The following is a 12,898-nucleotide window of genomic DNA, read 5'->3' on the forward strand; positions in this document are numbered from 1 at the left end:
AGATGTTGACGAGGTTTTCTGTGTCATCAACAGCACTTCTCTTTTCACTATAGCTCCCTTTTTTTCACACTTGTCATTTCAGTTCTTTCTTTGCTCCCCACACGCCACTTCACCCTCTTCTCTTGAGTATTCTCGTGTTTCATCGCCCTCTTTTCAGGCTTCCTTTTATCTCACCCATTTGAGTTAATGGAGGACTATAGATGGCAAAGAAGAGCTGGACCACATGACACTGGATCTGGTGCAGCCGTATATCGCCAGACACTGATTAAGGATATCAGGTTTTAGCTTGGAATTTTTTAGCCAAAAACTTGGACAGACAGTGTTTTTATATAAGAAAATCAAGTTTAGTTTTTCTGCTCACAGAACTAAAAAGCGGGGCTCATTGAAGTCTGACTGAACATAATTTCTGCGGATCAAAGCTAAAGGCAGATCAAGTCTTTGCCAAGACACATACACTGAAATTCATGTGCATACACTGTGCAAACTGTACGATGCCTTATGTGCCTCTTGGCGGCCACATCGTCTCAACTCTTATTTACTTTCTGAGTCTCTGAGGCTTCTTTTGGTCGCATCTAAGCAGCCTTTAACAGAATGTCTCTTCTTTGTCTGGTAGATGTTGGATTTTCATTCAAATACTTTTCTTTTTGTTAAAATGAGAGAATCTCACCGATAAATCAGATAAAGTCGTCTGTTTTATATTTTATTCACCCATTTAGCTAGTGCTGTCCGTGATGTTTGACCCCTGACCCCGTCCCTCTCCTCTGCAGGTTTCTGTTTTTACATCTGTCGGCTGAGTGACAGCAGACACTGTGTTTGTTCTGTTTCCTATCAGATCTGAGACATATTATTAGTATATTATCATTCACAAAAGCTCTGGTGGACACCCAGGTAACTTTGAAGTGAATAACAAGGTATGAAGAGAAAGGTGTTGCTTCAGAAAGGTGCTGATAGTAAAACACAGCTGTGTTGAGGAGGTTCCTCTCCCAGGAATAAGTTTGTTCAATGAGGAAGGAACACTAGATGAGTTCAAAGTTTATTAGTTCCTTTGTGCATTCTTGTACTAAGGAGTAAATAGAAATCAGGAATCCAACATCAGCTTTTATAGAAGAACAACATCCTTCTTACAACGTTCTTAAATCGCTAATTGATTCTTAAAACTGCATATGTTGCTGTAAAACAAATTGTGAAATCATCTGCCAGTTGATAAGAGAATCCCACGTTTTCAGTGCAGAATTGAAGTTTCATTGCAAATATTCAACAACAAACTATTTTATGAGCTTATGGTGTCTATAAAAAAACTATGAAAATTGGAATCGCAAGAAATGTTTCTTTCTCTCATATGGATGAGGATGTTGGTTGTTCTGTCTTGTTTCAAGAATGAAACACAATACAGTAGCAATTGAAAATACACTGGAACTTTATTCCTAGTTTAAAGACATTTAATTTTTTTTGCGTTTCACATGGAGACAGAAAGTGTAGGTCGACTCTCTGGATGTGTCTGAGCCAATCTTTAATTTGCCCTTAATCCTACTCTGGCATTATAGACAAGGCAGCATGACAGCCACTTCAGACATAACATCTCGTCCGCTCTTTTTTATGTCTACATATCCACAGGCTAGAGAAGGAGGGCTTTCCCTTTGCCCCTCTCCCCCTGATCCCTGCCCTCAAGTCCCCCAGGGTACAGTGTGACCCATACAGGCACCCAACCGGAAGGCCCACACCACTACCCTCCCCTGTGCCACAGTATACATGACCTCATTAGGCAAAGCCCCACCCTCACAACTTGTTTTACAGTACAGTATGATATCAGTCTAACCTACTGACCCTAATAAGATAAACCCCCCAACCCCCTAACATCCTAAGCATGACCTACTTAATGTATATGAGCACATGTGGATGTACACCCAAACACACCTCTCAGATGTGCCTTTTTCTCCCCCACATTTCCCCTTTGTCATTGCTACAAGTCATTGTGTTGAGCAAGTGAACACATTCGTTCCAATTAGGTGTATGCTTGATAGGTCATATTACTGTATTCCATATATTTGATCACCACACAGGAAATGGTCAAATGTCACAACTGATTTTATTTAAAGGGAAACTGAATTGCTTAAATTTTGCCCTGCAACAATCATACAGGAGATGGAGAAACCAATTGTTAAAGAGGCAGAAATGCCACTGTCTCCACTGAGAGTAGACACAATAGACCTTTATGTAATTCAGCATTAGATATGTGTTTAAAAATAAAGGATGCAACTGACCTTTTCTCAGCTGGAATACCCATCCAACTAAACATTACAAGAAAGATCTTCACAGGATTAAAATAAAGGAACAGTAAGACTAAAACAATAAGAAAAAAATCAACACAGAAATAAATAAAAAAAACAGTGGTGGGATATATGTAACTAAGTACATTTGCTCAAGTACTGTACAAGTTTGAGGTACTTGTACTTTACTTGAGTCTTTTCTTTTCATGCCACTTTCTACTTCTGCTCCACTTCATTTCAGAGAGAATTATTGTACTTTTTCAAATATCAGAAACGAATCATGTTGGCAGAACTAGACAATCTAAAGGTGATGTTGAGTAAAAGTGGGTACATAGAAGCAACACTGTATCATGAAATAGTTCCTAGAATGCACCAAACATCATGGATCACTGATATTCTAGTTAGCTTGAAGTATGATGTCTATCAATACTATTGTTTTAGATATACAGAGGTAACAACAATAGGATTTTCAGAACAATTGCTCTTGAGGGGGAAAAGAAAAACAGCTAAGCAGATGTGTGCCAAGCAGACAGGCTTCATAGTCCTGGCACAGACTCCCCTCTTGCATACTCTCGTGGGCACATGCATCAGTGTATATGTTCTTCGGTGCTATTTTTGTGTGTGTGTGGGTTTAGATGATGTCGAGAGCGCTCCAATTTTCAGTTCGCCAAGTGTTTGCAGCACATACAGTGTGAAAGTTAACTATATAGAGCGAGGAGCGTTTCAAATAAGGTCTATGAATATTTAATCAAAAGACAAACGGTAAGACATGGAGGCAAGTGAGCCAACCGCTGATGTAACTTAGCTGGTGGAGCTTCGATAGTTTATGCAGTGTATAACTTTGAGGAGATATCCAGTTAATTGTCACAGATTGTTTTGTTTTTGTCATATAGTTTTGGATATGGGAGCATGCGATGGTATGTGATACTTGATCGATCTTTGTACGGAAACAGAAATAGCTTCTGTACGCCCTTGGAGTTGGAGAAAGGATTTGGTATCTTGATTCACAGAAAGGTGGATGCTTAATGGCATTGGGGCTTAAACTCAGGTTTACTAACTGGCAACCTCAAACACAAATTTGTTCACCCTGAAAATAGGATCACATCACTATCATCTGTCTGGATTTAACCTAATTAGTGCAGTTTACTAGCAGTCTGATGTAGGCTCTGAAATTACACTTTTGATCACAGACGATAGCAAATTTGTTAGGCAGGACATTACATCTTTCTTCTAACTACAAGATGTGGTCTATTATTCAGTGGATCCCAAAGTTCTTTAAGACACTGCATTGCAGTAGCTATCTATTCTAACCATTTATCCATTACTTTTAGCTCTTAGCTATTTGATGGCATTATTTGTTACTTTTAGCTTTACATTTTAACCATTTATCTATTATTTTAAACTAACATTTTTAATTGTTTCTTCATTACTTTAAGCCAACTATTTTGTTTGACTTCTCTTTTTCCCCATGCTCTCATTCGCAACACATTGTCAATATGCTAGTAATTTCCATTTTTCTAAAATGAGTTGTGCTACTCCATAATATTTTCATGTGCTCCCTGATAATTGCAGAAGCAGCATGCTTTAATATATGAATATTATCTGACACATCTTCTTTGTCATCGTTTCATTTAGTTGGGATGAGAGCAGTTCTATCAGCAGCGGTTTGAGTGATGGCTCAGACAACCTCAGCTCTGAAGAGTTCAACACGAGTCCCACTCTCAACTCCCTTCCTACCACTCCCATCGGCTCCCGCAGAAACTCAGCCGTAGTGGTAAGTAACTCACACACAAGCGTTCACACAACATACGCACAGAAAGCCGTCTGACACAGATTAGCAATGTGTGTCGGTTACAGTAGTATTGATTAAACTGTTAATCCAGTGAGGTATTGATGAGGTGCTGAATAATGTGTCAAACACTATGTGTCTGTGTAGAGAGGACATACACACAAATACACACAACAGCCAGCAGGACACTGGCATCAGAGATAAAGCCTGATTAAGTATTCTATGCACACCCATAATATTTATCACATCTGCAGCGATCAATGTTTGCCGCAACACACACACTGCATGCTGGATAGCTGCATTGTTCCACAAGGCTTCCTTTTGGTCTTTTGTTGGAGTTTTAAAGAGGTGATTTTTAAAATTGTAATCAGGCTTATTTTGGAGGTTTTAGAGAGGAACGTCTAGTGGGACTGTAGTTGTTGGTTACTGATCTACACTAATCCATATAACCAGGCAACACTTTTCATTATACCAAAAATCTAATATGTATGCCATGTGGCATTTTGGGACTTTTTATCATAGCAGTTCAAGCTTTGATTGAGTCAAAAGTTTTTTTTCAGATTCAGCTGATCCATAGCCTGTAGTTTTGGTCCAGTTCAGTAGTATAATTAGCCTGACTGAAACAACTGTCCAAAGTGATTATCTTTGAACTGATTGATTGAAGTGCACTGATATATAATCCTAACCCTTAAACATTCGCTGTGGGGATGGGAGGATTTGGGACTCATGACTTCAGTGCTTCTAAAATCCTGTCTGCAGCTATGCTTGAGGTTCTTCATTGTCCATCTGTAGCTGTATCGGTTCCAGACAGTGTGTGTGTGTGTGTGTGTGTGTGTGTGTGTGTGTGTGTGTGTGTGTTTTCACAGAGTGTGTGATGTAGGTCACACCTCCACAATGTGCTTTATGTGACGGATGTAGGAGGGATCTTAGAGAAAGAGAGACAACGAGAGATGGAGGGAGATAGAGAGAGCAAGAGGGAATCAGCGTAACCATGACAACCGAGGTGTAGGGATGCTGAGAGTGCGGGTCTTTGTCTTCTCCCGTATACTGAAGGACAGGTCTAGAATGGCCATCTGCACACACACACACACACACACACACACACACACACACACAAACACCCACACACACACTGGGCCATCTGCAGTTCTGCATCCAGGCCAGCGAGCCACAAGAACCGGGGCACCTCCCTCCACGCCTAGTTGCAGGAGTCATAGCAACCATTACCCCCCTATGGCATCATTACCATGGTAACCAACCATCACCTCATCATGCACCCCACATTGTCTAATACACATGGTTCCTGTTCTTTCGCCATTCTCAGCTGATGTTTGTTTTTCTTTGTATGTGTGTCCCGAAGCCATTTCTTTGTCTCCGTTTTCTCCTCTGTATCACTCCCCCTTTTCCCTTTTTGCTCCTGTTGATTTTAATTCCCTCAAAGGCAGCTCTTTACATCCATTCCTCATCTCTCACACATATTGCATAATGTACTCAATAAGGATATGAGGTTGGAGGAAAGACGGGGGTACAAAGAAGACATGGCTGAGAGAGATGAGAGAGAGAGAGAGAGAGAGAGAGAGAGAGAATCAAAGCCAGAACGTGGTGTATGTAGGTGGTACAAATCCTATATTTCCTCATTTCCACCCATGGAGATAGACCAAGTATTCAAGTTAATACACCTTGTTTTCACTTTGTGTGTGTGTGTGTGTATGTGTGTGTGTGTGTGTGTGTGTGTGTGTGTGTGTGTGTGTGTTTGTGTCTGCCTATCTGTCTGTATGTGTTGTTATCATGTTTTGCCACGGCTATCTGTTTCAATAATCCGGGAATGTATGTGAGGAAATGACAATGTTTTATCAACAAGGTCTGGTCAGACAGGACACACATACATACCTGCACACACACACACCCACACACACACACACACACACACACACACTTATACCTCCTCCTCATGTGATGTGAACCTGTCCATGGGGTCTATTGGTTTTAATAAAAAAGGAATTCAGCATATGAGTCCTCATGAGAACCGCTGGATGCAACACACACACACACACACACACACACACACACACACACACACACACACACACACACACACACGTTTGTTTCACTATCTTTGTGGGGACCCGTCATTGACATAATGCATTCCCTAGCCCCTTACCCTAACCTTAACCATCACAACTAAATGCCTAACCTTAACCCTAACCATAACCATAACCTAATTCTAACCATAATCATAAAACCAAGTCTTAACCCTCAAACAGTCCTTTAACCTTGTGGGGTCCAGCATTTTGGGCCCCACAAGGCTGTGCAGACCCCACAAGTATACTGTATTCCCCGGTTTTTGGACCCCACGAATATAGTAAAACAAGCGCACACACACACACACACACACACACACACACACACACACACACACATCCTGATGCACTGTGTAACTGTCAGTCTCCTGCAGGGGGGAGAATAATCTGCCTCTGTGAAATATTAGTCCTCATGCAGTGTGTTTATATAAACACGTACACACTTAAACAGGGATTGTGCAATGCATTTAGTTATGGAAGGATCTAAATCTAATTAAGGTTGACCTGAAGACTGAGTAGTGCACAAAATTGTTCTCTGCTCTCTCTTAAATCTTTTGTTGTGAGTACACTTCCATATTTAATCCCCACAAACACACACAGAAGACCTTGACTCATTAATGACCTCACATTTCTTTTAATTTAACATTTGACATACTTTCTTATTGGATTATGTTTTAGCTGTCTTGTCTATTTTCTCCGTGTAGCTCAGTGTGTGCGACTCTTTGTGTCTCAGCTAATATTTTTGTGTGCTGTGTGTGTACATGCATACATACACCACGTGTGCGTGTGTGTGTGTGTGTGTGTGTGTGTGTGTGTGTGTGTGTGTGTGTGTTGGGCAGTTTCTTCCCCTGCTGTCTCTTTTGAAAGTGTTCAAATAGAGCATACAATAGGATTCAGACTTGCAAGATGAGATATCAGTGAGTGTGTTTTGGGGTTAACTGAGTTAGACATGTTGTTTTGCTCAGAAAGCATCAAGATGAGGCAGAGTCTGAGGCTCTGTCTGAGTTCACACACCTCATCATATGCCAAACTGCGGCCAATGATGAACATGAAGCACAGATTTCAAGGGATACACAACGTTTTTGCATAAATGATCCAATGAGTTGTTCCATTGGCTCATTCTTCCCAGTGCCCCGAGCTAACTCTGTAACATGGATTGATTTAAGGGATTAGAAAAGAGTCAGAATCATCCAAGAGAAGCTAGATTGTTTTTTTTTAACAAGAAGTTGTAGTATTGGGGTGGAGTTTGGAGGATTACATTAATCTTAAAGTTGTATTTCATATTATTATAATCTTAGTAGTGGCACACACAAATGTATTGCTTCCTAAACATTTTCTTGACACAGTGTCTCTAAGCATGTGTCTGTCTTTCTCTTTTTAGATGCGTACAGATGCAGAGAAGAGATCTCTAGTGGAGAGCGGTCTGTCCTGGGACACTGACGATACAAAACCCAGCCGCAAGAGCCAGGGCAGCGGCGTCTACGATACAGGAAGTCTCAAGTCCGAATCAGCCAATAAATGGAAAAAGACCCGGACGCAGGGGGAGGGGCTAGATGGAGGGAAAGGCGAACTGAAAAAACCTCAGACCCTGGGTCAAGGAAATGTGTTGAAGAAAGGAAGAAACCCACCTGTGGGAGTCACCTCCCCGATCACACACACCTCTCAGAGTGGGCTGAAAGTGGCAGGTGAGAGGAGAAAACACACACACACACTAAAACATACAGACACATTTAGTGAAGTGAAATATATATAGCTACACTTGAAATGGTTTCATAACCAGAGCAGACTGACACATGTTCCCTTCTCTCTGGCAGTCTCACACCCACACACAGTAATAGACACACTCTCTGTCTTTGTCCCACACATTCATCCACAGCTGCAGCCCACCCTCCGGGCCTTTAGAAAGTGGTGCCATGGCAGGAAGGGAGTGGGTGGTGATGGGCGTTTGATGCCCATCACCTCCCACTCTCTTCCTGCCAGCCAACCACACACACACACACACACACACACACATGCACACACTGACCAACCATGTTTTTTTCTTCCTATTGGTCCAGCCTTTCCTGTGCAAGCTTTATTTTTGTGCCAGACAGAAATAATTTATAGCACTTAAATAAAGGCCTTGTACCCAAAACAACTGGACCAGAGACAGTGTGTGTTTGTAATAGTGTGTGTGTGCAGACCTGTCTGTGTTTGTGCCAGCCTTACAGAGTGTCACCCATCACACTTAACACGCACACACTCTCACACATAAAGAGCACAATAGTGTGGATTGTGCATCTGCCTTTTAAGCACACCATCTGCTGTTGCAGCACACACACGAAAACAAACACACACACACACATATAGATAACCAAAGTAACAGGATATTAGTTGTGCTGTTGTTGGCCAATCTAGTTACACAGTATCTGTGTAAACAGTTCTCTTTCTGTGGGACTGTCCTGTGTTTTCATTGCCAGCTGTTGAAATTACAGATATGCCAAACAAGTGTGTTGAACCAGCCTGTGATCTGTGTGCCAGGCTGTTATTGTTATTGATGTGAACACTATGCATCTGCTATCAAGGTTATTCAATCTGTCACAGAGTGTCAGAGTCTAATTAATCAGATGATGAAGTAAAGTGAAAGCAGACTGTAAAAGGTTGCTGTAGCAGTGTGGAGGAGTTCATAAATTTATCCAAGTGAGCGGCAGAATTTCTTAGATAGTTAGAGAGGTTTCTATCGCTCATGCTGGAGATCAGTTCATTGCTGAGGTTTGGCAGGTTTGTGTGTGTGTGTGTGTGTGTGTGTGTAGGAGACACAGAAAGTGTGAGATCTTTAAAGAAGCAACATTTCCAGGGATAGACATGCACTTCCATACTGTATACTTATTATGTAGCATATTCTGTAATATGCACTATATACTAGACTCCGCCAGATGGATTGCTTCGCATTTGCTTGCCATATCCATCTGGGAACTTTCCATTGGAGAACTTTTGGGAAGGGGCGAAAATACTGGTTAGCTGATTGGATAAACCATCTGTCTATCACCACCTTCTTCACGACTAGCGGAGCCAGTTGATATATCAAACTCTTCGGGAGAAGAGCAAAAACATCTTTTCCTCCGAGAAAAGCCTCCAGTGCCGTTTTTTGCTCTTCTTTCAATAAAGGAATACTTTCTAATTCGGATAAAACTTGCGCGATAGCTACGCTCATCTCATCCGTGGAAACCGCCATGTTGTTTAGACTGAACAGTCGCTTCTCGTTGCGTCACACCTAAACCCGCCTCAAAACCAACGCTGATTGGTCGATCGTTTGGCGAAATTTTCTCTATCTCAAGATGCCAGACTGATCTGCGAGTGGAAAACTGGAGCTCGCGAGATCAGGACGGTCTCACGAGGCTACTATATACTAACCATACGGTATACTTTTGTAGTTAGTGCAGCATAGGTTTGGTTCATTTTGTTTAGAGCTGCAACTAACAATTATTTTCATTATCATTTAGTCATTTTTACGACGATTTTATCTTAACTTTTTAATCGATTGTTTACATTATAAAATGTAAGAAAATGGCAAAAAAAACACTCATACCAAGTTTCCGGAGCACAAGGTAACCAAAAAACCAAATATATTCAGTTTACAATGATACAGTATACAGTATAAGAGAGAAGAACAGCAGAAACTCATATTTGAAATGCTTGAACCAACAAATATTTGTTTTTCCTTGATAAATGACTTAAACGATTCCTCAACTGTAAGAAATTGTTAATGATTAATTTTCTTTGGCCAATTAATCGATAAATTATTAATTGTTTCCGGACAAATTGTTACCTCTCACATACGGACAAATAAACACTATTACTGTATCTCAACAACCACAAATCAAGCACAGACATGTTTATGGTGTGGTGGAGTCTAGAAATGAGCCGGCTCATCTTCCTGGGAAAACGCCGGGAATGATAGTCAGGAATATGAGTTTGTGTGTGGATACATCATTCCATACTGCTTCCCCTTCTACCACAGTGGCCTTAAATAGAGGAAGACTTCGGGAAGGAGAATATAAATGAGCCTTTTTCCTTCTACATCTAGAGACGCCAGTGTTAGAAATGTAAAGGATTTCTCTGTCTGCCTGTATCTCTTCAGACATGCAGAGGCCTCTTGCGTCGAGACACGTGGTGATTCACTGTCTCTACACACGCTGCTTTGAGCTCCACTGTCTCTATAGCCCGTGTCAGTAAATCAGGCTTCATTTAAGTCAAAATTAATTCATACGCCTGGTTTCTGTCAGTGTATGTGTGTGTGTGTGTGTGTGTGTGTGTGTGTGTGTGTGTGTGTTTGCTTCTCACTGCCCTGTTGGCAGTGTGTGTTTCTGCAGCTTAATGTTCTTGGAACGTGCAGTGTTGCGGTTATACGATGGATTGAGTTTATGACTTGACATGTAAACCCAATTTTCACATTTACAAAAGAACTCCAAGTGTATGTGTTGTCAGTGTCACATTCCTATAAGATCCAATCACTGAGAACTCTGAGTGTGTGTGGTATATATGTCTGGCCCTATGCGTGTGTATTTTGTGGGTTTTTCAATACCCTTAAGTGACTCCAGATGTCCCAAGGCAGCATGCCGGTGGGTCCCATTCAACAGCAGTTCTTTGACTCTGTTAATGCCTTGTATATAAACCTCCCATAACAACTCCCATTAGATACAAATTAAGAGTGTGGGTAGTGTGGGCTTGCACTTGTGTGGGTGGTGCATACAGTGCACATGTGTCTAATAGTTTTTTCTCATAATAACTTCCAAACAAGTCCAATTAATTTGCCAACTGGGAAATGTACAGAGGGGAACAAAATCACATAATTGTCCTTCAACCTCCATTCCACCGGGCTATCTCTCACTCCGCCCTCTTTCCCCAAAGAGGTTTCAAGAGAGGAGAAACTCAGTTATACTGGGTGTTTCATGCACTTTTGCGCATGCAGACACACTTCGTGAATGTGAACACCAGTTTTCCACAGCCATGCTGCACATGTTAATCTCAGCACTCTGTAGCTGTGACACACAGACGTACACTTACTGGAAAGCCACAGAAAATGGTTTTAGTTCATCAGGATGGAAAAGAGGAGTAACTGCATGATAACAGTGTGAGAGTCTGGTCTACACACTGTCTGTCTGCTCAGAGTCAGGCAGGGATTTGCTTTTATCAGCAGACAGTCAGACCTTGTAGGTGGTCAGATAAGATATCATGTCCTAATATGGCTTGGCTAGTCTCACTCACCACCAGAGTCTGTTCAGTCTTTAAACTGTTCAAGCTACTCATCAGTGAGTTTTTTCTCTCTACCTCTCTAGGTACAGTAAAATCAGATGGGAAGCCAATGGATAAATCTCGGTTAACAGTGAAGAACTCTGGCCTTCAGCGTTCCTCTTCTGATGCCGGTAAAGACCCCAGAAATGGCACCGGGGCTGGTGAGCAACGTAAACCTCCATCCGGCCTCGTAAGGCCCTCAACTGGTGGAAACTTTGGCTTCAAGAAGCCTACCACAGCTATCAATAACGGCACAAACAATGCGGGGAAGATTCCTAAAACGTCGGGTATTCCTGTCAAACCAGGGACTGGTGGTGGTGGTGGAGGACGTAAGACAAGTCTAGATGTTTCAAGCACCGACCAGAGTGGTTTTCTATCTCCAAATGCCAGGACGTCTCTCCAGTACCGCTCTCTGCCTCGCCCAGCTAAGACAAACACCCTGACTTTAACCCGGCCGAGCTCAGCTCGCCCAGTGAGCACTACCATGGACATAGGCTCGGGGCTCAAACCGCCCCAGGGCTCTAGGCTCAAAGAGCCCGCCTCAGGGCTTGGTTCTGGGTTAAGTAAGGCAGGTGGTCGTGGGATCCCGAGTCCCAGTCCTGTCAATCAGACAGACAGAGAGAAAGAGAAAGAGAGGGCCAAAGCCAAAGCTGTAGTATCTGACTCTGAGTGTGGAGGTGGGTCTCTGAAGGGCAGCCCTGCTCAGACCCCCTCAGAGAACGGAGGCAAGCTGCAGGGGCTGCGACCTCCCAGCAGTGGCAAGGGCATGGATCTGCCCTCACCCAACACACACAGGTATTGGCTTTATATACTACCACAAAACATACATGGTGCAATTTCTCAGTATTTTTCAACTCACTTTAATATAACAAACAAAAAATTAATATGCATTAACTTCAACGTTGTCTGTCTTTGTCTTTAGGTTATCTGGGATGCGCAGCCTGGCAAAGCCTCCATCCATGGCCCATCTTGACAAGCTGAACTCAAACAGCCTAGAGGTGGAAGTTCAGGACTCCCTGCCACCTAAGATTCCTCCCTACTCTAAACTCCAGGACCTGACCAGCTCAGCAGGCAGCTCCACTGGCCCCTGCCTGACCCCCAGCCCTGCTCCTTTACTTAATGTGAACTCTTCGGCCTGCTTCTCAAGCTCAGGGGCAGGGTTGGGGCCAAGGCAGGTCTCTTCTCTCGGGGTTCAAGGGAGCGGAGGGAGCACCTCTCCCCTGATCTACCCTCGTCTGTCTGGGCTGCATCGCAGCATGGAGTCGCTACCGCTCACAATGAGTCTGGCCCCAGAGCCCCAGGAGAGGGAGAAGGCGAGGGAGAGGGACAATTTGGTGAGAGGCTACACCACCTTAGAGTCCCGGCACAAAGATAGACAGGAAGACAGAGGTCCTCCTGCCAGCTGGAGCTCCGGAAGTAAAGTCTCATTGTCTCTCACAGACAGGTGAGATTCAATAATCTTCAATTGTGCATATATTTTAAACCAA

General features: G+C 42.7%; 1 protein-coding gene across 12 annotated transcripts in view; it reads left to right on the forward strand.

Annotated features, from left to right (window-relative positions):
• LOC116058557 (neuron navigator 1-like) overlaps nucleotides 1–12,898 on the forward strand; it is a 90,128-nt gene that overhangs the window by 61,535 nt on the left and 15,695 nt on the right. For all 12 annotated transcript variants that reach the window (XM_031311428.2, XM_036008308.1, XM_031311431.2 and 9 more), the window contains 4 exons: nucleotides 3,903–4,041; nucleotides 7,519–7,822; nucleotides 11,456–12,206; nucleotides 12,334–12,855. In XM_031311428.2, the coding sequence (XP_031167288.1) occupies nucleotides 3,903–4,041; nucleotides 7,519–7,822; nucleotides 11,456–12,206; nucleotides 12,334–12,855 (1,716 nt within the window). The remainder of the gene's footprint in view (nucleotides 1–3,902; nucleotides 4,042–7,518; nucleotides 7,823–11,455; nucleotides 12,207–12,333; nucleotides 12,856–12,898) is intronic.

This window comes from Sander lucioperca, chromosome 12 (assembly GCF_008315115.2).
Source record: "Sander lucioperca isolate FBNREF2018 chromosome 12, SLUC_FBN_1.2, whole genome shotgun sequence".
In the NCBI taxonomy this organism is placed as follows: Eukaryota; Metazoa; Chordata; class Actinopteri; order Perciformes; family Percidae; genus Sander; species Sander lucioperca.